The sequence below is a fragment of the Trematomus bernacchii genome, unplaced genomic scaffold (assembly GCF_902827165.1).
Source record: "Trematomus bernacchii unplaced genomic scaffold, fTreBer1.1, whole genome shotgun sequence".
NCBI classification, from domain to species: Eukaryota; Metazoa; Chordata; class Actinopteri; order Perciformes; family Nototheniidae; genus Trematomus; species Trematomus bernacchii.
In genome coordinates this window covers 3,557,982-3,579,079 of record NW_022987513.1, presented here as the reverse complement: position 1 = coordinate 3,579,079, position 21,098 = coordinate 3,557,982, and the positions used below count along the sequence as shown (strand labels likewise).

General features: G+C 40.0%; 1 protein-coding gene across 1 annotated transcript in view; it reads left to right on the top strand.

Annotated features, from left to right (window-relative positions):
* Window positions 1-21,098, top strand: part of LOC117499309 (roundabout homolog 2-like) — a 92,486-nt gene that overhangs the window by 47,648 nt on the left and 23,740 nt on the right. The window contains exons 3-14 of the mRNA XM_034151649.1: window positions 2,828-2,985; window positions 3,136-3,256; window positions 3,394-3,532; window positions 6,632-6,768; window positions 8,198-8,209; window positions 8,664-8,788; window positions 10,093-10,264; window positions 13,894-14,099; window positions 17,091-17,172; window positions 17,292-17,457; window positions 18,431-18,597; window positions 18,687-18,808. Coding sequence (XP_034007540.1) covers window positions 2,828-2,985; window positions 3,136-3,256; window positions 3,394-3,532; window positions 6,632-6,768; window positions 8,198-8,209; window positions 8,664-8,788; window positions 10,093-10,264; window positions 13,894-14,099; window positions 17,091-17,172; window positions 17,292-17,457; window positions 18,431-18,597; window positions 18,687-18,808 — 1,607 coding nt within the window. The remainder of the gene's footprint in view (window positions 1-2,827; window positions 2,986-3,135; window positions 3,257-3,393; window positions 3,533-6,631; window positions 6,769-8,197; window positions 8,210-8,663; window positions 8,789-10,092; window positions 10,265-13,893; window positions 14,100-17,090; window positions 17,173-17,291; window positions 17,458-18,430; window positions 18,598-18,686; window positions 18,809-21,098) is intronic.

Below are 21,098 nucleotides of genomic sequence, written 5' to 3'. Positions count from 1 at the left end.
CTAGAGGTGTCCTCTGGGACTTGGAATTGGTGCTACAGTATATCAGCTTATGGCTGTAATGAGAATGAAAAGCAAACTGAGCACCCAGCCGGTGTTCTTGCTCTATGCTGCTCTGAGTTTTGCAAACTGTCATTAAGTTTTAGCTAGCACCATGCATTTGATCTAGATTTGGCATTTAAAAACAAGTCACAACACTGTCTATATTTTACAATCCGGTGTAAATAAATTGGATAATTAAAAAGAGAAAATTGCTTAACCTGTTATCTACATCTCAGTGTGAATTATAAGTACGTTTATTTATTTTTTCATTCTTTATATCTGTAATCCAAAATGACACGATATTCATTCATTATTCATTTTCTTGGCACATATTTTAATTCTTCTCAAGAATGTTCTTTTATTTTTACATAGTTTAGTTTAATGGTTGTCACCCAAGGTACAAAATTGGCCTGCAGTAAGGCTTTTAACAAAAACAACATGTCATGAGTTATTAATGCAAAGCGGGAACAACTCATTGCAGGATCTTAATCTCTATTTTTAAACATGATTCCAGTGACGGCTCACAGTACAGTCGTTCCTGTTAAAGAAGTAGCCTTTGAATTGATATGTGGGATAACAGTTATGACAGAATTAGGAAGTTTTGAAGGTTTGACCTTTTAACTTATCAGCAGCTAGCTCATACCTCACATTGCAAAAGTATGTCTTTTCTAGGCATTGCTTGACAATTCTTGATGTCCTCGCTCCTTTGAGCATACAAGTACAGACATTCCTGCCGTTGAAAAATTAAAACACTTGTCCAACAGTGGAAGAATGCAAAAATAGAGTTTTATAAATGGAATTGTAATGACAAAAAGGTGTGTATGTTCCAGATAATAAAAGGGAATGTTTTGGCAGATTTCACCAGCTGTATTTCAGGGAAGCTGTCATAATACTTGGCTCTTTTTTAGTACTCTAGAGAAGTTGCACCCCTTATATTGATTCTTCTGCAGTAAAGTATGAAACGTGCAGTTTATTTTTCAAAAATAAACGACAGTATGAACCTCCAACAGGAACATTTGATGTTGTAAATGTGATATTTTGAAACAATTTGTAACCTTGGTCCTAAATGAGAGCCTGCACCTGTGCCATAGTCATTTCATAAAGCTACATGAAGGAGTGATTCAGTCAATATCCCTGCTTTTTCTTCCAATTTGCGCAGGCAGTATTGCAGCTCATTCAAGTAACCAAGGTCTGACCCTGTGCCTGCTACACAACTTTAAACTGCTGCTTTTATCCAAGGTTTCAGATTTAAACTTTGAAAACGGGATAGAGCCCACGGTGCAGCTTTTGATACTGCAGAGTAGATTGTATTGATTATTGCATTGCATTTATAATGTAATGTTGCAAAATTCTCTGTGGCTATTCCAGGTTCCCAGAGGATACATTTTAATGATTTGGTAACCCTATGACTTTCCTTCCAGCACAATCTCAAGGCCAGTAGCTTTATACTTTCTTCTGCACTTGTGTACACAAGACACTATAACTTTAATGAACTAAGCTCAATCATACTCCCAAGAGGATGCACCTGTTCCATTATGGACACCGTACGGTTTCTTCTAGCAGAAGCTTCAGTTCATAGTTTTCATCATTGCTGCCAAATACAAGCGCTGGTGTTTTACGTGCAAACACTACAGGGGAATAAGCCTATATTGCAGCTGAAATCTTATGTTTAAATATTAAATATGTGCTGATTTGCAAACATTCCGTTTTAGAAATCTGAACATTCAATAAAGCCAGGTTACAGATCCTTTGTTTACATACAGTATTACATTACATTAAGTATTAGAGTCCTTACAGGTTTTTTTCAGAGGAATTTTGTCTTTTTTTTTGCTCAATATGTCACAAAAATAATGTCAACAATCATAAAACATATACATTTTTCATCATGTTAGATATATTGCTGACTATATGAATGATATCTGATCCAACCACTTAGTAAGAACCATCGGAATATAGGTAGGAATGAAAGTGGAACATTTGATGTACAGTATATAAGTGCTACTGAGGTGAAGATGAAGAAGCTGAAGACAAGGAAATATTTTGAGCTTATAATATAATTGCATTCATTTTAAGACACACAAAGGTAAATAAGCAAAAGAAATACAAGTTTTCTGAAATTGTATGTTTACATTTGCAAACTAGGCATTATCTACAGTAATGCTTATTTTGGTGAATTTAGGAGCAATCTAAGATGCAAATAGTCAATTGTAGTCAACGAAACACCACATGTTATGGAACCAAATTAGCCCAGACTTTTGAATTTACCAATGGAAAAAGTATGTTTTAGCCTGTAGTCTCTTCTTGTTATAATGCACTTCAGAACAGTATCAGTTTTCTAATTGTCCAATCCAAAAATCTGGGATGTCAGGATATTTGAGAATCATTTTTATGCATGATCCGACTTATTGTTCTAGATATCCCTCTTTTGCATTGCTTCTAAAGTTTAACTTTCCTTTTTTTATCTTTCTCTTCTGCTAGATTTGTTTTTCTTCCACGTATATTGTACCGTTAATCTTACCTGGCTTCGATCGCTCTTACATTTAGCTGCTGAGATCAAACAAGAACGTGTGCTCATAGCCTCAGGGGGGACGGCTGTGTTATTAAAGACAGAGAGATTGCTGAGGGTCCGTTGAGAAAAGGTGGTGGAGGTCAGTAAGCCCAAGACAGCTCAGTCTCAGAGAAGCTTCCTGCTTCACATAATCTGAGGATATTTCAAACTAATCAACCGAGTGAGCCTTTGCTACAGTTAGAGCACCAATAAACCTTCTCCCTTTGCTTTGTCTCGTAGTGTTACGCGACGACTTCAGGCAGAACCCACAGGATGTGGTGGTGGCGGTCGGGGAGACGGCCATTCTCGAGTGTCAGTCTCCACGAGGGCACCCTGAACCCACCACCTTCTGGAGGAAAGATAAAACTCGTCTTGACCTCAAAGATGACAGGATCACGGTGAGTTTCTCCCCAGGGAGCTCTCTCCTGCCTTTTACAAGACCCTTGTTTTCTGAATGACATACTCAGTGATTTACTTGTTAGGCTACTACAAAGGAAAGCACTTTGTATTGAACTGGTTCATTGCAAGTACATTTTATTTTTTGTTAGGTGCGAGGAGGAAAGCTGACCATTTCAAATACAAAGAAGAGTGATGTGGGGATATATGTGTGTGTGGCGGCAAACATGGTCGGGGAAAGAGAGAGTGAAAAAGCTCAGCTCTCTGTGTTTGGTAAGAACTTTTTAGCTTGGTTCAAAAAGGAATAAAACACGTTTCTTTCCAAGGAATTTCCCACGAGCACATACAGTATTTAACACTCTGTCAGAAGTATATTTAGCATTTATGTTGTGTTTTCTGCCCACATCCAGAAAGGCCCGTGTTTGTGCAACGACCTGTGAACCAGGTAGTCTTAGTTGACGAGGCTGTAGAGTTCAGATGTCAGGTTCGCGGTGACCCACCTCCCACTCTGCGCTGGAAAAAGGAGGACGTGGAAATTCCCCGCGGCAGGTAAAGAGGATGCGTGTGAATGTGGATTGTGATGCATGCATGTTTGTGTGCATATGTTTAAGCAATAAAAGTCAAAATGTATAAATGCTGAAGCAGCGCTAATGACTCTCACTGGAGACTAATATTTTATTAATAGAAGACTTTCATCACTATGGCAAAACATCATTCATTTGCTGCAGAGAATCTTAGTATTTGCTGTATAAACAAGAGAGATGAAGCATATACACACCAATTTAATTATGGTTTCCATTATCATTGCGGTATTGTTAATATGTGTAAACATTTTTCAAAGATTACTGATACTCACACCTGCTTAAGTGTCTATTTCACTCTAAAAATGACATGATTTACAAAAAGAACATATTGCTTTATTGAAGAAGACTTAAAACTAGCAATTGAGACGTATACACTCAGTAGGAAAATGTTTACTGAGGTAAAGAATCATCTGAGGAGTAGGGTCATTTTCTCATAGACTTCTATACGATTGGACCCTGCTTTAATCTCATGTTTTGCAGTTTGGTATACCATGCTAAGATTCAAGTATGTCCATTGGTTGCTTATGACTAATTGGTCCTTTTAAATACTACTGTACTTTATGTGTACATACATGAGAGATGAGAACATGCAGAGAGTTCGACACATAAGAGCTAATCAAATAAAGAAATCCCATAATTCAAGGAAAAGTACCTAGCTGAAGTTTAAAATGTCCTTTTATTGTTGTTTCTGTGTTGTATTTAATTGCATCATATTTAAAGGCGTGTGGTTTGGTTCACCCTCGTGTACCCATGAGCGCATGTTAATTGCCTCGCAATCCCATTAGAGCACTTATTTTTTAAAGTCATTATTAGCCTGTCATGTGGGCTTTAATTTGTACTGCTCAGCGCTTTACACTTTTAATTACAGTTTGTCTCCTTATGCAATCTGGCCATCCATCAAAGCCTTTTATTTCCTTCCTTCGCTAGGTTTAAGTACAAGTTTAAGACCATTGTTCTTCCATCTGATAAAGGAATGAACAATACCTTGAGAAAACATAGAGATTATTTCATACTGCAAAAAGGACATTTTAGCTGGACTAAATGTTAGAAACGTGACTATTCACATGGCAATTTCAGACACGTCATTGGAAAAACAGTGTCCTTTGTAATTCACTTTGTAGCTATGCAAACTCCTTATAGACATATGTGAATCCTATTACGTTTGAAATTACCTGGATAAAGCTTGTCTAATTGTAAGAACCCTAATTAAGATGCGTAATTTAATTTCACATTAAATCAGACTTGGTATAGGGTATAATACTATAGCAGTGCATTTCCATATGGTCTTATAATCTGCATGACTGGTTCATTCATCGCTTGGAACCGTTCTCCTGCATTTGATTGATGGAAATGTGCCAGCTCAAATTAATTATGTTTATATAATTAACCATGTATATATATAATTAACTAATATGTTGTTGGATATGTATTCAATTACTCCTGGAATTGATATTTAGTAAATCAAGCATCAAGTAAATCAATGCAAGAGTTTCAGCTGGCGCACAAATGATACTGAAAACCATGTGAGGCAAATCAATGTTTACTTTAAAGGACTGCTAAAAATGTCATCCACTAAAAATCTTCACTGATGCTTCAAGTGTATTACCTGGTTCAAGCCATTACTACCTTGTAATTGCAATTCAAGATTATTTGTATAATCTACTATCTGTCACCTATTTGTTGGATTGCATGTTTGGACTATAACATGTCACACAAAGTGAAAAATGTCTCTCCAAGGTCATCTCTTTAAATGATGTGTTTTGTGAATACAGAACTCAAAGAGATTAAGTTGAATATGATGCAACAACTGAGAAAAGCAAAAAATAGGGGGTTCAAAAACAACCGTCACAATTCTTTGATTATCAAGTTTTGACCCCTTTTTTTGATTTTGTTTATCAAGTTATGGCTGCAGTTCTACCTAAGCACAATAATAAACTCTCCTCTGAGAATAAATTGTGAGGTAGACCATAGTCACTGCCCATCTCCCTGTCTGCCCACCTGTGTTGTGCCCTCTACCTCGCTACCCCTTGACTCCAGAAACATGTCCTACTTTCAGACCTGCCTCGCCTCACTTCCCTCCTTCCACTTCTTTCTTTCTTTTTTCGTGAACCCATCACTCTCCTGGGAAGGCTGAATCTGGGTCAGGGATGTGCCGTGAATGGAGTCCTCTGCACACTCTGGACAGACCAAACAACTCCCCCATCGATATTCTGCCCACACCCTCTGAAACATCTATTTCAAAATGTGACTTTTTCTCACCCCTTGCAACTTGTCTCTGCCTGACTTGTCTCCCGTCTCTGAATCAGTATGGCTGGCTAGACAATTTCACAGGATCTCTCACGCCAAAAGTGGCCCCAGAGAGGGAGAGCCTGACTCCTTGCTCTTCTGCTCTCTGTGTCTGTAGCCCCTCTAAGGCGCTTATCTACACTCTGGTAGCTGAGATGTTTCTCTCACTCTAACTGCGCCACTGCTGCCTTGCAGTATGGTGCACCGGCAGATGCACACTGATGCATGGAATATATCTATGAATTAGTCATTTCTTACTGCTCGGCTCATTCATCATATTCAGTTTGTCAGACTGGGCCACTCCCTTATTCTCAGACTGTTTGTCTATCCTCCGTCTCCCCCCCTTCCTCTGTTTTGCTTGCTCTCTTCCACACACTATGTAGCCCACTGCACAGCCCACACCACAGTAGGAGGCTCGTCTGTATAAATATTGAAATAGTGGAACAGTCAGGGTTCCAGCTGAAAGCACCTTTCATTTTGCCTCGCCTTCATCTCAGCATAATTGCCCAGCCCTTTTTTTCTGCTTGTATGGCAGAGTGTGTGCAGCGGGGAGTCTTCATTATCTCAGAAAGTCTGCTTTTAGTCTATGAAAAAATGACAGTACCTACAAAAGCTTCCAATCGTAAACATCACACAAGTAAACACAACCTTGATTCAATTGCTGTGTTTGTATTTACTTTATGGGAAAGAGCGTTTTTGATGAGCGTAATTGTCACTGATCTTCCCGTGTTTGAAAATCAATCTGAGGCGTCACTTGACTTCTTGTCACTCTCTACAGGTACGACATCCGATATGAAAAGGAAGACCTCCTGCTGAAGATAAAGAAAGCATCCGTCAGTGATCAGGGCACGTTCACCTGCCTCGCAGAGAACCGTGTTGGTAAAGTGGAGGCCTCTGCCTACCTGACCATCAGAGGTGGGTAACTGCTTTTGGACCCTCTCGAAGCAAAGCTCATAACCCATCCCTTATATTTTTGTGTCTCCCAAAGCAGCCCGCAGAACTATCAGCCATTTATTGCCCACTTTACGAGCGTTATTTGCCCCCCTGCTGAAACTCTCGGCCCAGCCTCAGCTTTTCTTTCATATAGCGGCGCTGATTGCTCCAGATCTCCAGCCAGGCTCTAGATATGAACAATCTAACCAGCTTTTAAGTGAACTGTTATAACTTCTCCAGGGGGGCTCATCCTCAAAACAACCCCCTCGCTCCATATTTATCAATGCGAGGAAAGCTTTTTCATAATAAAAGGTTGATATTGTAATAACAAAAATATATTGCTACTTGGCAAATCACTGCTTTGTGCTCATGGCATACATTTGGAGTACATTAAAAATAAATGTTCATATCATTTGAGACACGCAACACTTCACTAGGAACCAAAACCTAAAATATTATTGGATAAGTACACTATGAATCATCATATACACATTACATTGCAGTTCTCATAACATTTAATATCTTTTTTATTACTTTATACTTTATAAATTTGATTGTCATTCATGCATGAATTGTTTTATTGCCTGAAAAGACCCCAAAAGAGCTAGGATTGTACCCACAAAAATCAAGCTAGACCCTACAGTACATAAGGCAGCACAGTTTCTCACAAAGCCCTTGCGGAGCCGCTATCATGGAAGCAGTTTTGGGTAATTAAATATCAGATTTTCCACTGAAAAAAAGGCACATTTTGAGAAATGACAGCTTTGCAGAACCGGGTTTGGCAAGAGAAAGAAAGCTATATTTGTGCTTGTGCTTGGGTAAAATGTAATTAGAAATAAATAGCTGCTTTAAGACAGTATACACTGGACTGGATATTTCCAGAAAGACATGAGAAATGTTCCAATGAAATGATCTATTACAACTCAAAGGAATAGACCAAATCAAATGCGTCACTTGAGGTGTTCGTGTCGATATATTTCCACAAGCTGTTTAAACTCTTACTTGGCGGATGTTCTGACAATCAGTCAGTATGATTTCCAATTAATCAAATCAGCCATTTTCAAAGGTTTGTTTCATTTACATGATATGTGTCTACTGTGTGAATGTGCTATTCTTGCAACATAAGTGCTCCGGGTAAATTTGTTCAGTGGTTGTTGGCAATGGTTTCACCCTTCCTCCCCATAACGTTGCCAAGGTGCCATTATCCCCTGAGGCCCATGCCATCTCCTGCTTTCGGTGACTGAGCTCCACCCTCCCCCTCCCCCCCCCCCCCCTGAATTTCATGGATGGAAAACCCAACTCCATCTCATTCATTTCTGATTTTCATTCTTTTTTTTCTGTCCCTCTGGTCTACTCCTCTGCTGTCCTTCTCTCTGTGTTAATCTCACCCACACCATTGTTGTGTCATCAGCTCGCCCCGTCGGTAAGTAAGGGCTGATCCCATTGTGCATGCATTGCTCTCTTTCTCTCTCTGATCACACACATGTATGCATGGACTGTTGTGGCATTCCACGGACACTTTCATCCAACTTATATTGGACACGCACATCTACATTGGTTCTATCAACCCGTGACGTCCAACGGATTTACCACCTCACTTTCTTTCAAGGGGTCCAGGTTCAGTCCGATTGATATGCCCTAATTCAAAAACTGGAATTGAGAAGGCCACTTGCTAATTAGTTGATATCATTCATTCTGATATTCTGGCAGCTGGATGAATGGCTTGTATGATTGGCGTAGTCAAGAAATAGTAAAGTAATAACAAATGCATGACCCTTTTAGATTGCAGCTGGATCTTCACTCCAAGCATTTCCTTTCACTCTGATTTGAAGTATGTGTTGCTATATGTTATGGTTTGCTCTACCTTTTAACCTCAGAGGCACCCCAGTTTGTGGTGAGACCCCGGGACCAGATTGTAGCGCAGGGACGAACCGCTACCTTTCCTTGCGAGACCAGGGGCAAACCTCAGCCGACTGTCTTCTGGCAACAAGAGGGTAGCCAGGTGAGGATGCTGATTTTGAAAAATGTGACTGGAGAGCTTACGGACACAAATTCTGCAGCAGCAACCAGTTTAAAGAAGCGTATATATTAAAAAATGGCGAGACTAAAAGGATCATATCAGGGGACAGCGCAATGTGGTTATGTTCCATATACAGATAATGAAGTGGTCATTTATCACCAATCTACACCAGTCTGACCGACAAATTCACTTAGCAAGTAACAATGTCATGTGAAGCATTAGAGTCATTAGACATAATGAAAGCAGGCTAATGTCCTTTCCTGCCCATCAGCTTGTCTGCTTGGGGTGCAGAAACGGACAACGCTGATGCCTCAATTTCATGACTATGACTGCAGGTTATTAAAGCAGGATTATGACTCTGAGGGTAAACTGCCATTCAGACCTAAAAGGAAAGAGGCATTGACCCACTTTCCTAGCTGAAATGCACATTATTGTTGTAAAATGTAAGAAAATGAAAGACATTTCTTTAAAGTCATTTGTGCAAGGTAAATATGCAAGTTAAAATATGTGTTCCCCACTAATCAAATGTTAAGGCAATCAACACTTGATAGTGTTTCATGATTCTTTAGAGTTCTTTATGACCTCATTTACAAGCAAACATTTAGTTCAACCTAACCCTAACCTTCATTTTGGAAGTGAACTAAAACAAATGTTTCTGATGCAGCCCGTATTTAATTGGAAGACCCAAAGCATTAACCATGGATGTTTATTCTAATACCTTTTTTAAATGTGAAACGCCATACTAATCATCCGTGCGTTCCACTCCATATTACTCAGTTGCGTTTTTCTCTGTGCTTGATGTTTTCCGTTTTAACATTCCTCAGCACAGCATTTCTGACCAATGAAAAATACTTCTGGAGCCCTAGTATCTAATACACCATTCAGCAATAGTATTGTTTGTATTCGGCTTTTATTCGTGCTCTGTGAAACCAAGCCAGAATAAATAGTAAAATGGACTATTCATTTTACTCTGACTAGCCAAAAGTGTGAGGAAGATATAAAGATATAAATAGGTGTCATCTGCTAAAAGATGTGTTATGTTTATTAGGGTCAAATGTTGTTAAAGAAAAAAAAGGGTCTGAAATGTGCCACTTGTTTTAAGATAAAACAAAGATAGTGGTTAAACCAGAGGAAGAATGTTTCTAGAACAATGTTCATATTCAGATGGAAAATATGCATGCCACTAAGAAAGACAATTGATGTTCATGGATTTTATACCTTTGGATCACCAAGCAAGTATGCCATCCCATTTTATTGACTTTGCTTGCCATTTCCTCTCCCTGTAGGATCTTCTGTTTCCCAACGAGCCAACTCAGGGAGAAAGCCGTGTTTCTGTGTCCATGACTGGAGAGTTGACCATTTCATCTGTGCAGCGCTCAGACGCAGGGTATTATATCTGCCAGGCCCTCACTGTAGCAGGCAGCATCATGGCCAAGGCTCAGCTTGAGGTAGCAGACGGTAAGGCTGGACACACACACACACACACACACACACACACACACACACACACACACACACACACACACACACACACACACACACACTAGACTAGAGCTACTTTTTCTTTGGTTGCAGTATCCGATTTACCAGCAACAACATGTGCCAATAAGAATTATGTCTAAAGTTAACATTTGAAATATAAATTATTTTGTTACGCCTTGTTACATTAATGACTGTATGCATAGAGAAAGCACATATGCTGCATTAGTGGATACAAAATAATATTGCATGGCTCAATACACAGGTAATTTTACCAGAATTGAATCATTACTTTTCCCCACATGGTGTCATCTAGAGGGGCTTTTCATTATAGGTTGTAGTTGACAAACACCACTGCATTCTGCAATGATTTCTGAAGTATAGAAGTATATAAGTATAAACTTGTAATGGCAGCAGTTTGTAATAAAACATGCTCTAAATAGTCAATGTCATGTTGTTATGATGTCTTTATTCATAGTTTAGGCTGAGCAAAACATGACATATATTTTACCTAGCTTCCTGAAGTCATTGGTTTGTTTTAGAAATGTTGACTGGGTAGAGTGCTAACACACATTTTAATGTAATGGCTGTGTCAATTGTATTATATATGTGTATTTGATACCTCTTTATTGTGATGCATGCTGGGTTTAACATTATATAAAAACACACATTAGCCGTCAGCATTTTCCACTCAATAAATCTGAGGTTGTTTTTTTGCCCACACTCAGATAAGCAGTGATGCATCTATATGTTCTAAAAGCCAGTCACCCATCATTTGTAACATTAACACCCCGCTTTGGTAGATATAAATGGTCTAAAAAGACTGAAACTGTCTAAAATAAAACTGTCCTCTTGATGGAGAGACACTTAACTTTTTTTTCTTCCTTTTTGACAAAGCATTAATGTCAGCATTAAGTGCTGTGCCGCTGCCAGCTGGGAGCTGTTTATGCCCTTCTCTCCATTTGTGTCTTGGCTTTTTCTCCCACACATTATTAAATTAACATCTGTTGAAGTGTTTTTTGGAGAGGAAATGACTGCTGTTCTGTCACTCAGAGGAGATGGATCAATATCAAAACGTTTGGTGCTGAACACGAGGGAACTGAGATGCAGTTGATGGATGGCTGTAAACGGAGAAGTGCCGCCATACCAAATGGAGTTCTGGAAGCTTTCCTTGATGTTTCCATTGTACCGTTATGCTCACACAGCACTGCAAACACTATAGCTTGCAAGCTGCTTGAGGATTGAAATCAAGGCCTTGTATTTAGGCATGTTTTGCTCAAAGTAGTTTGGACCCTGAGCACAGTGATGGACCATTAAGATGCAACAGAAGAGGTTTGAAAATGTTTGATAGATATGAAATGGGTCATCTTAGAAATCCAATACATCAGCTGGGACTCCAGGCTGACCACGGCTGCTCCTCTACACATTTATGAGCAAGCTATGCTCTTATCAAAGCGGTATTCCAAGCCTACAGGTGGTAAATATTTGATAAGATGGATTTTGTGTGTAGTATTGCTGTCCGACCGGTTCCTACGGACACTGAGGATGTCTCGAGGCGTAAGTAGCTTACGGTGTAATGCTTGATCAAAGCATACAGACAAGGACCTTGAGAATGACCTCTCAACTCTAGTCTTGAACAGTGGAGGTTGTTGAAGTTTGATTTGATACACTCATCATGTTTTAGTAATCATCCTAAACTCAACATACATACGACCATAGGTTATATAAAAGAAGTGGGCATAGTTGACGTGATATCACCCATTGGTTAGTGAAGACAACTCTCATTTGGCATTTTGGACGTCACCTTATTGGTTTTACCTGTCATAGACACGGACGACACCCAAGCCGGAAGAAAAGAAGACCTGAAACTAGTAATCGGGGCCAATCAGATTTTTCTTTTTTTAAACAGTGGAGTTGCCCCCTGCTGGTCTCTAAAAAGAGTGCAGGTGTAAGGTCCTTCTCGCATTGGCTTCACTTTTTAGATCTGGAGGTTGATGCCAACACCAGTTGATTTATCAGGCACACCATTTATCTACATACCTGATTTAAAGAGGCCCATGCTTATTTTCAGGTTCATATTCGTATTTTCATGCTTTTATGTTCAAAAAGTGCTTTATTTTTATATTGGTTAGCTGGCCAGCCCCGTTGTGATTGGTTAACCGCTATGAGAGGTCCCGCCCCTTTGTCTATCACGTACAATGTGTTGGAGTGCTGGCCAATAGAAGCGTGTGTTACAGAGTGTTACAACGTGATGTCATTATCTTACGGAAGAAACAATGGATTCCAAGTGAGGCGTGCCAGGCAGGGGGTGGGATTTAAGACTTTGCAGAACATTTACATGCACAACAACCTATATTACTACGAGATAGAGAACAACCCAAAAAGCATAATAGGGCCCCTTTAAATCAATTCTGTTTATTTCATAGACGAGCAGCCTCTGGTAGTCATAAGTGATACACAATCTCAAACAGCAACATTTTGTTATTAGTTTTGTCACCAAAGCCTTGGAGTGTATGATTGCCTTTCTTACAGGACTACAGCTAAATTAAGAACAGCAATATGTTGTTGTTGGGTCTCTTATCGCTTGGGGAAAATAATATAGCTTGCACGGTAGATGTAATGTTATGTTTTTCTAAAAATGCAATACTAGACAATCTGTCTTAAGCTCTTACAAAGGCACATTTTATGCTCAACTGAATTTCTTCAAGAACAACTTCACACAAAATTAGAAAAGCATACATGTAGATGATTATTGCTGCATTAATGCAAACCATTTAACCTCATCCACCACTTGAACATCGCACGTGTTTCTGCTTACTCTAACCACTTTTAGTTTTGCTTCAATTCTGCTTGAGTTGCCGTATTCCTCCTTGTGCTGAAGGAGGTGTGATGAAAGATAAGGCAGGGGGATTTTGCTGTAAACACTTGTACAAATGGAGACAGACCTGATAACAGTGGAGAGCAGCAGTGAGGAGATTGGAAGCGGGGGGTAGTTACAAGTTGGAGAGAGCTTCTACACTCCAGAAATGACTGTTGCAGAGTGCAGCGGCTGTTTTCTGGATGATATAACATGCTTTAAAACGCTTTAAAAGAGATCCATTGTTGTTCTGCTTGGCATGCTACGACTTTAGTTGTGTTTGTGTGTGTTGCGAGGGGAGAAGGTACAGCCATGAGTCAGAGTTGGAAGAGAGAGGACAGGCACGAATGTGTTGAGGGGTGTTATAAAGAAGGTATGGTAATTAGCACCACGGGTGAAGCATTGTTAATCCTCACCTAGTAATTAAAGCTCAAAGGTGTGATGCAGTGCCATGAGCACACTGCCTAACTGTGGAAAAAGCCTCACAAAACAGTCACTTCCTCTCACAACAAATCCATCAGATTGAACCTGAACATCTTGCAGGGCCTGCAGTCACTAATGCAATTACCACAATCACAAATTAACACCTAGTGATAAGGTCATGTTATTTTTTCTTCCCAACAAATCAGGCACGATCTAACTCTTCAGTTTATAGTCATTGCCACATGCCAAGATTGTGACATCGAAATTGCAGTGCTAAACATGTGTGTTCGAGGGGAAATAACACCTGTCCCCTGATTATTATCCTTAGCCCTGAAGGACCGCCCTCCACCCATCATCCGACAAGGCCCATCCAACCAAACGCAGGCGGTGGGGGGTGTTTCCCTCCTGAGGTGTCAGGCCTCAGGGGACCCCGAGCCCACAGTCACCTGGAGAAAGAATGGCGCCAGTCTGCTTGGGAAGGACCCAAGATTTTCCCTGCTGGAGCATGGGAGCCTTCAGATCCAGAATACCAGGGTAGGTAACAATGGATTACAAAGAGATGCATCTACATAGGAGTTAGCATGTAGCATTTTAAAAGTAGCATTATGTGGCACAATGGCCTGCCTGTAATACTGTAGAAAATGAAAGCATACTGTATGTTCTTGGAAGGTGACAAACATATTTTTAACAGCTTATTCAGGTTTAAATTTGCATTATTTTGGCTGTACCTGAAATGTTACAAGCAATTATACCAAAAAAGTTGCACTCCCAATTGTTCTAGTGAGGATTCATTAATATAACATTTAGTTATTTCCTTCCATATCAGTATACTTTCCTATGTATGTATGTCTTCAAATAATCACACAGTCCACACATTTCCCCCTTTTTTACAATTTTTTTCTTAAGAAGAACTCAAAATACTGTGTCTGGGTTTCATTATTTTGAATATTTCACTGTCAATAAAACCACGTACAGAAAAACAGACATCAAAACAATAAAAAAAACTCAAACGCAGGTGAGCGTTTGAAGATTTTGCGTTTGTACATCACATCCTTCCATTGCATGTGAAGGACCAAAGATAAATTATGTCGTCTGCCAGCTGATGTCAACTGAATGTAATTCAAATGGACAAGCGCCTTCAGGTTGCTTTTAAAAGATGAATAGCGCGTATTGATTTTCATAAGTTGTTAAACGCTGATATTTAGTTGGAATCTCTGAGGCAGCAGTTACACTCAAGGACTCAAGGACAGGAGCGAGTGAGTGGAGTGCGAAGGGGGTAATATGAAGGAGGAAGTGCAATATACAGTGTCCTGTCGCAGTGTCAAAGTGCTCTTCCTGTATCACTCTCTCCTCTGCTCTCTTGAGAGATAGCACAGTTGTGAGTGGCTCCTAAGGCACTGGCAATAAAAAATGGATTGTCATATCTCTTATTCCCTGCGTCAGCACTGGTGATGATAATGTTGATGGCTCTGGGAATAAGGGTTGACTATTATTGGAGAAAATCAATTAAGAAAATTAATGTAGGCTCTTACTGGGATCTTTTTTTTCATTGGCCGGTGTTAAAGTTTCCTCATCCACTCTCCGGCTTTTCTCGAGCCAAATGCAGGCCAGTGGAGGTTAATGCATTTCTACTGTACTACCAGCTGTGAACCTCCTTCAAAAGCCCCGAGTGACGTAAGAGCTTGTAGAAACCATCGGGGATCAGACTTTCAAAGACTATTGCATTCACTCGAGCACAGCAACTGTGCACAGTCTGAAAACAGTACCTTTAGAGAAAATCTTTATTCTGGAAAAAATCTTGATATGAAAGTCTTTGTTTTTTAATGTTAAATGTGTCATGGTGTAGACAGACTTCGGGAGTAACAGTTTACATGTACTGTAATGGGGATTACTAAGTGAGGATACAAAAACAAGGTAACTGTATTCCCTTACAGTGACAGAAATAAGACATAATCAGATTACATTAAAAAAAATGTGGGGGTTACTAGCAGGAAAACAATGTTACTAAAAAACTAAAAAGAGCATATATAGTATTTGATGTAAAAAGATCAGATTGTATTTCTTCTTTGTAAGCTATGAATCTATATGCTTACTTTCTGAATCTGCTTTATGGTTTTCATGTTATAACTTATATGTTCAAACTGTAGTATGTGCTCATGTGTTTCATTGTTGGTGTTTGCCTAAATATGATTAAATGTAAGGCAGGTTTTCCTATAAATAAAAGTTCTGAGAAGAGGACACATTTTTTTAAAGTAAATGTCTTAGTGACATTGTTCTGTTGTCTTACATAATAAACTTAAAGGGGACCTATCATGCAAAATGCACTTTTGTACGTCTTTTATACATGAATATGTGTCCCCGGTGTTCCAGGGAACTCACCAAGTGTCAGAAAACACAACCCTCTCTATTTTCCTCCATACCCAAATCTCTAAAAAAAGGGGCTGCAACGGATCTGATCAAAGCTGATCCAGATTTGAACACTTTACTGACGTCAGTAAAGTGGCGCTACGGCTATTGGGCCAACTCTCCACCTATCAGGGGAATGTGGGGTTGGGCCACGGCCGGCCATTGCCGCTCGAAAGCGCTGGAGACGCTGTAGTACATATGCCAGGCCTGTAAGTGGCGCTGTAGTCTGCCACAAAAGCAGCGAAGAAGACTTCCCGCCCATAGTTACCATGGTTACCCTTCTGTTTATTCTCCGCTGTGGCTTTTTTTCTCCCTCCCCGAGGCAAGCGTTTGCTCCTCCCGCTGCTTTAATTCAATGCAATCCCTCCCCGTCGAGGCAAGCACTGTAATTCTCTCCGGTTAGTCCACCAGCAGATGACAAACACCCACCTCTCCGCCTCTTCCAAGGAACGAGGGGACCGTGCAGCAGAGTTTCAGTTTCAGTTTCTTTCGCCGGTCAAGATGTCCGTTAAAGTTTAAATATTCCGGACAAAATAGAAAAGTGCCGGTCAAAGGTCTTCTTTGTTATTTATTGAGCTTTAAAACAAATGAATAACGACTCTATAGGCCTATAATAATATAATAAAACACGGAAGACGGAGATCTATTTTTCTCCCCCTCTTCTGACAGCCCAGCAGCTGATCAGAGCGCGCTCCCCTCTCCTGCAGGGGGGCGTGGTCAGCTGCAGCTCACAGAATCAGCCCCCTGCAAAAACAGGGCTGGAGAACAACAAATAGAGCGAAATGAGGCATGGCTTCAAATCATGATCTGTTTGGTATTTTGAAAACAGAAACGTATAAATATACCTTATATAGGTATGGCCCTACAATATATCATTTAAATATAGCATGATAGGTCCACTTTAAGTAAAAAGATCATATTGATATTTATTTTCTCTTGTATTTATTTGCATTGCATTTTATACTGAGGTAATCCAGAAGTAACTGAAAGTAATCAGGTTACCTTATATATGTATACTCAGATTAGAGTACTGATTTCATTTTTACAGGTAACTAGTAATTGTAACGGAATACATTTGGTTTGCCCCTTATTGATAACATCATGATCTGTCTTCCATAGCTGTCTGATTTGGGGTTGTACACCTGTGTGGCCACCAGCTCCAGTGGAGAGACATCATGGAGTGCATACTTGGATGTCACAGGTCTGCTGCAGTAGAAATAATTAATATGAAAATTAACATTTATGCATACAAAGCAGTGCTTGATATGCTTTGCATTTGCAGGTACTGATTTTGTCTCTCTACTTTCCGTCCTCTGTCAGACTCCACTGAGCTCTCAGACTTCATGTCTCACAACGCCACCGCCCTCCCAGGCCCACCCTCCAAGCCAGAGGTCACCGATGTTACCAAGAGCAGTATCTCATTGTCATGGGAACCGGGGCCAGAGGCGGGCTCCCCACTGTCCTCCTATGTCATCGAGGCCTTCGGGTACGTCTGTGACCTATGGCCTGCGGCTACATTTAGTGACCCCAAATTGTGTTGTGGGAGCAGTCAATCAAGTCAGGGTTTTTCATTCTGGATATTCACTATGGCTCACATTTCATTTGAAAAGATAAATGTTTTTGCATGTACATGTAAATGCTAACCATTGGCATATAGAAGCTCACTTTGCAAATTGGTAAGGAAGTAAAACAAATAGTGCCATTTTCCAAATAGTTTACTAAATGAGCGGTAAGGACTACATAGATAGACAAAGCGTGTGTCACAAGGGTTACCCTTATTAATGTTTGACATTTTGATTTTGATTTTATGAGAGAGAATGGCAAGTCATTACTGTACCGTAGATGTGATAATGTGATTTTGCCTTAATCTATAGGAGCACAACCTACCAGTGTGACCCCGAAATAAACGGTCTACATCTATAGTAATGAAGAGATTCATCCTAATCGATAACAATGAATGGCAATATATTATAGGCAAAACACACTGGTCAATCCTGAGAGTTTGGTCTATTTTCTAGTGGGAATGCTTTTTTTTCATATTTAAGTTATCAAATGCAAAAGTATCATGTTTATACACTAGTTATGTCTAACTAAATATGTTGCTCTATTCAGCTGCAGTGTATGACATTGGACAATACATATACATACAATACATACGTACTTTGAGTCAGACATCTCACATTAAATACACCACATAGTCCAGTTCTTGTACTTAATAAGTGTTGGTTCATATATATTCATACAATTGTTATTCTATACCTATTTACAGTATTTTCCGATATATGGAGTGATCCAAAGGCTTGCTTTATCAAATGTTTATATTTCTGTTTTAGAATCTTATGCAAATTAGCACAAAGCTTGTCATACAACACAACATATGTTCATGCAGGTAATCCACTGCTGGGATTTCATGCTGTTAACCTTACTCATCTGTACTGTCTCCCTTTAACTCTTTGCAGTCAGTCAGTGAGTAACAGCTGGCAGACAGTGGCAGACCATGTGAAGACCACCGAGTTCACAGTGAAGGACCTCCGACCCAACACCGTCTACCTGTTCATCATCAGGGCAGTCAACGCTCAAGGGCTCGGGGACCCCAGCCCCATGTCTGAGCCTGTCAGGACTCAAGGTACAGAAATAAGAATGGAGTGTGCTGAATCCTTAGCGATAAGAATCACTATTCCTCTTCACATGCCTGCATTTCTTTCTCTCTCCCAGACATCAGTCCCACGGCACAGGGAGTGGACCACCGTCGCGTGCAGAAGGAGTTAGGAGACGTGGTGGTCAGCATGCATAACCCTGTGGTCCTTAGTTCCACTTCAGTGCAGGTCACATGGACCGTGAGTACTAACTTATTTTTAAATGAACGGTGATTTTTTTTTTTTTGGACCGTCAGAGCAGCAAAACAAATCTTGCCTAAGCTTGTTTGGGAACTTTGTAGTTGGCATGTTGTGGATTAGTTGGCACACAGTGGGTAAACACGGAGGCATTGGATACACATTCATAGTCTGAGCAGCTGGTGCTCCATCAGTTTAGAATGGTTTGAGTGGATGCAGGAATCAAGACTAATGTTTCTATTCAGGATGAATACATCACCATTAGGTGCAACATGTGTCACTTCTGGAGGCACTTTGCAGTCAGCCCTTTATCTGGGAAATGTTATTCCTGTCTGTTGGCAAGGTGTTCCTGCAGTGTGCTGCTGGAGGTTAATGACACACCTCGGATAGGCTTACGCTCGGCTGCTATTTCATGCTTGTCTGTACGGCAACCACGTCCTGTACTGCTGCTCGCAGGCTGACACAGTGACAGGATAAACCTGCGACTGAAGTCGATAGGAATAGGTACGTGGACAATTGTTGGACTAGGATCCATTTAAGTGAAACATGGTCATCCATTACCCAATGTCAAGCAAAATGTGTCTGTATTAAAGTGGTTTGTGTTCACTGTTAGATTTGGTCTGAAGTCTTTGTTGCTTTGTGTATTTCCTGTGGGAACAGTTGCAAAAATGTTCTGTTTGCCCATTTTGGAACTCACATTTTAGTAGAAATGTATTGGACAATCTGTTCCTGGAAATGTTAGGTGACAAAGCAGAGATGCTTAAAAATGTTTCCCTCAGATGCAGCAGTTGTTTCCATTTCCTTCATTCCAGACTTTATCTTGATTAGTTATGCGGCTAGTTTCTAAGACATAGGAACACAGGCGGATGTCATTTATTATGATTAGGGCCTCAATCGTATACATTGTCTCAACTAACATAGGTTGTTTTCTTAGATGAACTATTTCCGTACAATCGAGACCTCTCATTGTCTGGAATTTCATTTTCACACAACATATTGTCTGTGTTACAATGGTTTTCACTTGGACATACTCCATACCATGTTTGGTTTTGACAAAATTATGACATGACACAAATTACACCGCAGTCACATAGCCTGTTTGTCTGGTTCGAGCTGAGCAGGGTGACCAAAACATAGGACGCAACAATTATTGGAATGGAATTCTTCCATTTATGACAAACAAGGATCTGACAAACCAGAGAAATCCAGAACTTAAATACATGCAGAACTAATCACAAAGACAAGACACAGCTGGGCCGGAAAAACACAAGGGCACCAGGTGAACAGAATCAGGTAGTCAAACAGGAGGGAAAACACAGAGACAGGAAGTAAAAGCAGACATAACAGGGGCCGAACACTTTCAATATTAAACAGGGAACAGACAGATCGTGACACAGTTAGAATTCAGTTCATAAACAACCACCTTTCTTTAAATGTGTCTCAAGTTTGGTGTTGGCAAACACTGACAGAAGTTCCTGAATCGTGTCATCTCTTAGATATACATGTTGGTGACGGCCTTTGTCTAAATGACCCCTTTTCTTCAATCTTGGTTAAATGTTTTTCTTTAGAAGTCCATTTGCTTGAATAACATGACATTTGTTGTAGGGAGCTGGCACGGTAAAGTCTGTTTAATACCAGAATGATTTGGATATTTGCACACTGATAATTCCAGGGAGTTTTGTTGTGCATTTATTCAAGTGGCTATAGAGCAACAAAAGCATGAGTGGCACATCCAGTGTTTATAAGGCTTTTAAATTCCCAAATCATTTGGTTAATGAAATGTGGACTGGGGATAAGGAGGAGAGAGACAGAGAAGGAGAACGAGGGAGAGCAAGAAACAGAGAGAGAATGAAAGATATCCTAATATAATTTGACTGGTCTGATGATAAAAAGCTGCTTTATATCACTTGTGAAAGCCTTTCCTTGCTTCTGCCCTTGTTAACAATCCATTACTATGATTCCTATGGGCCACATATTTTACTCTTCCCCTGAAATGCACCGAAAGAAAAAGAAAATATCAAGTCCAAATTCTGCTGAAGGTCTTACTCAGGGGTGTTGTTCAGCTTTGGAAAATGGACTACAACTTTCTTCATGTAGTTTCTTGCTCCTTTGCAACTAATAAAACTGTATTAACTTAGCACATTGTAACTGACAACGGGAACACAAACTGAATGCTGATACCCGGTTTCAGCTGCAGTTTAAAAACGGGGCCAAAACACATGCAAATGAAGAAACATCTTCACTAACTTGACAACAGTAGCATTTAAAAAACATTCCCTAACTTGACCAAACA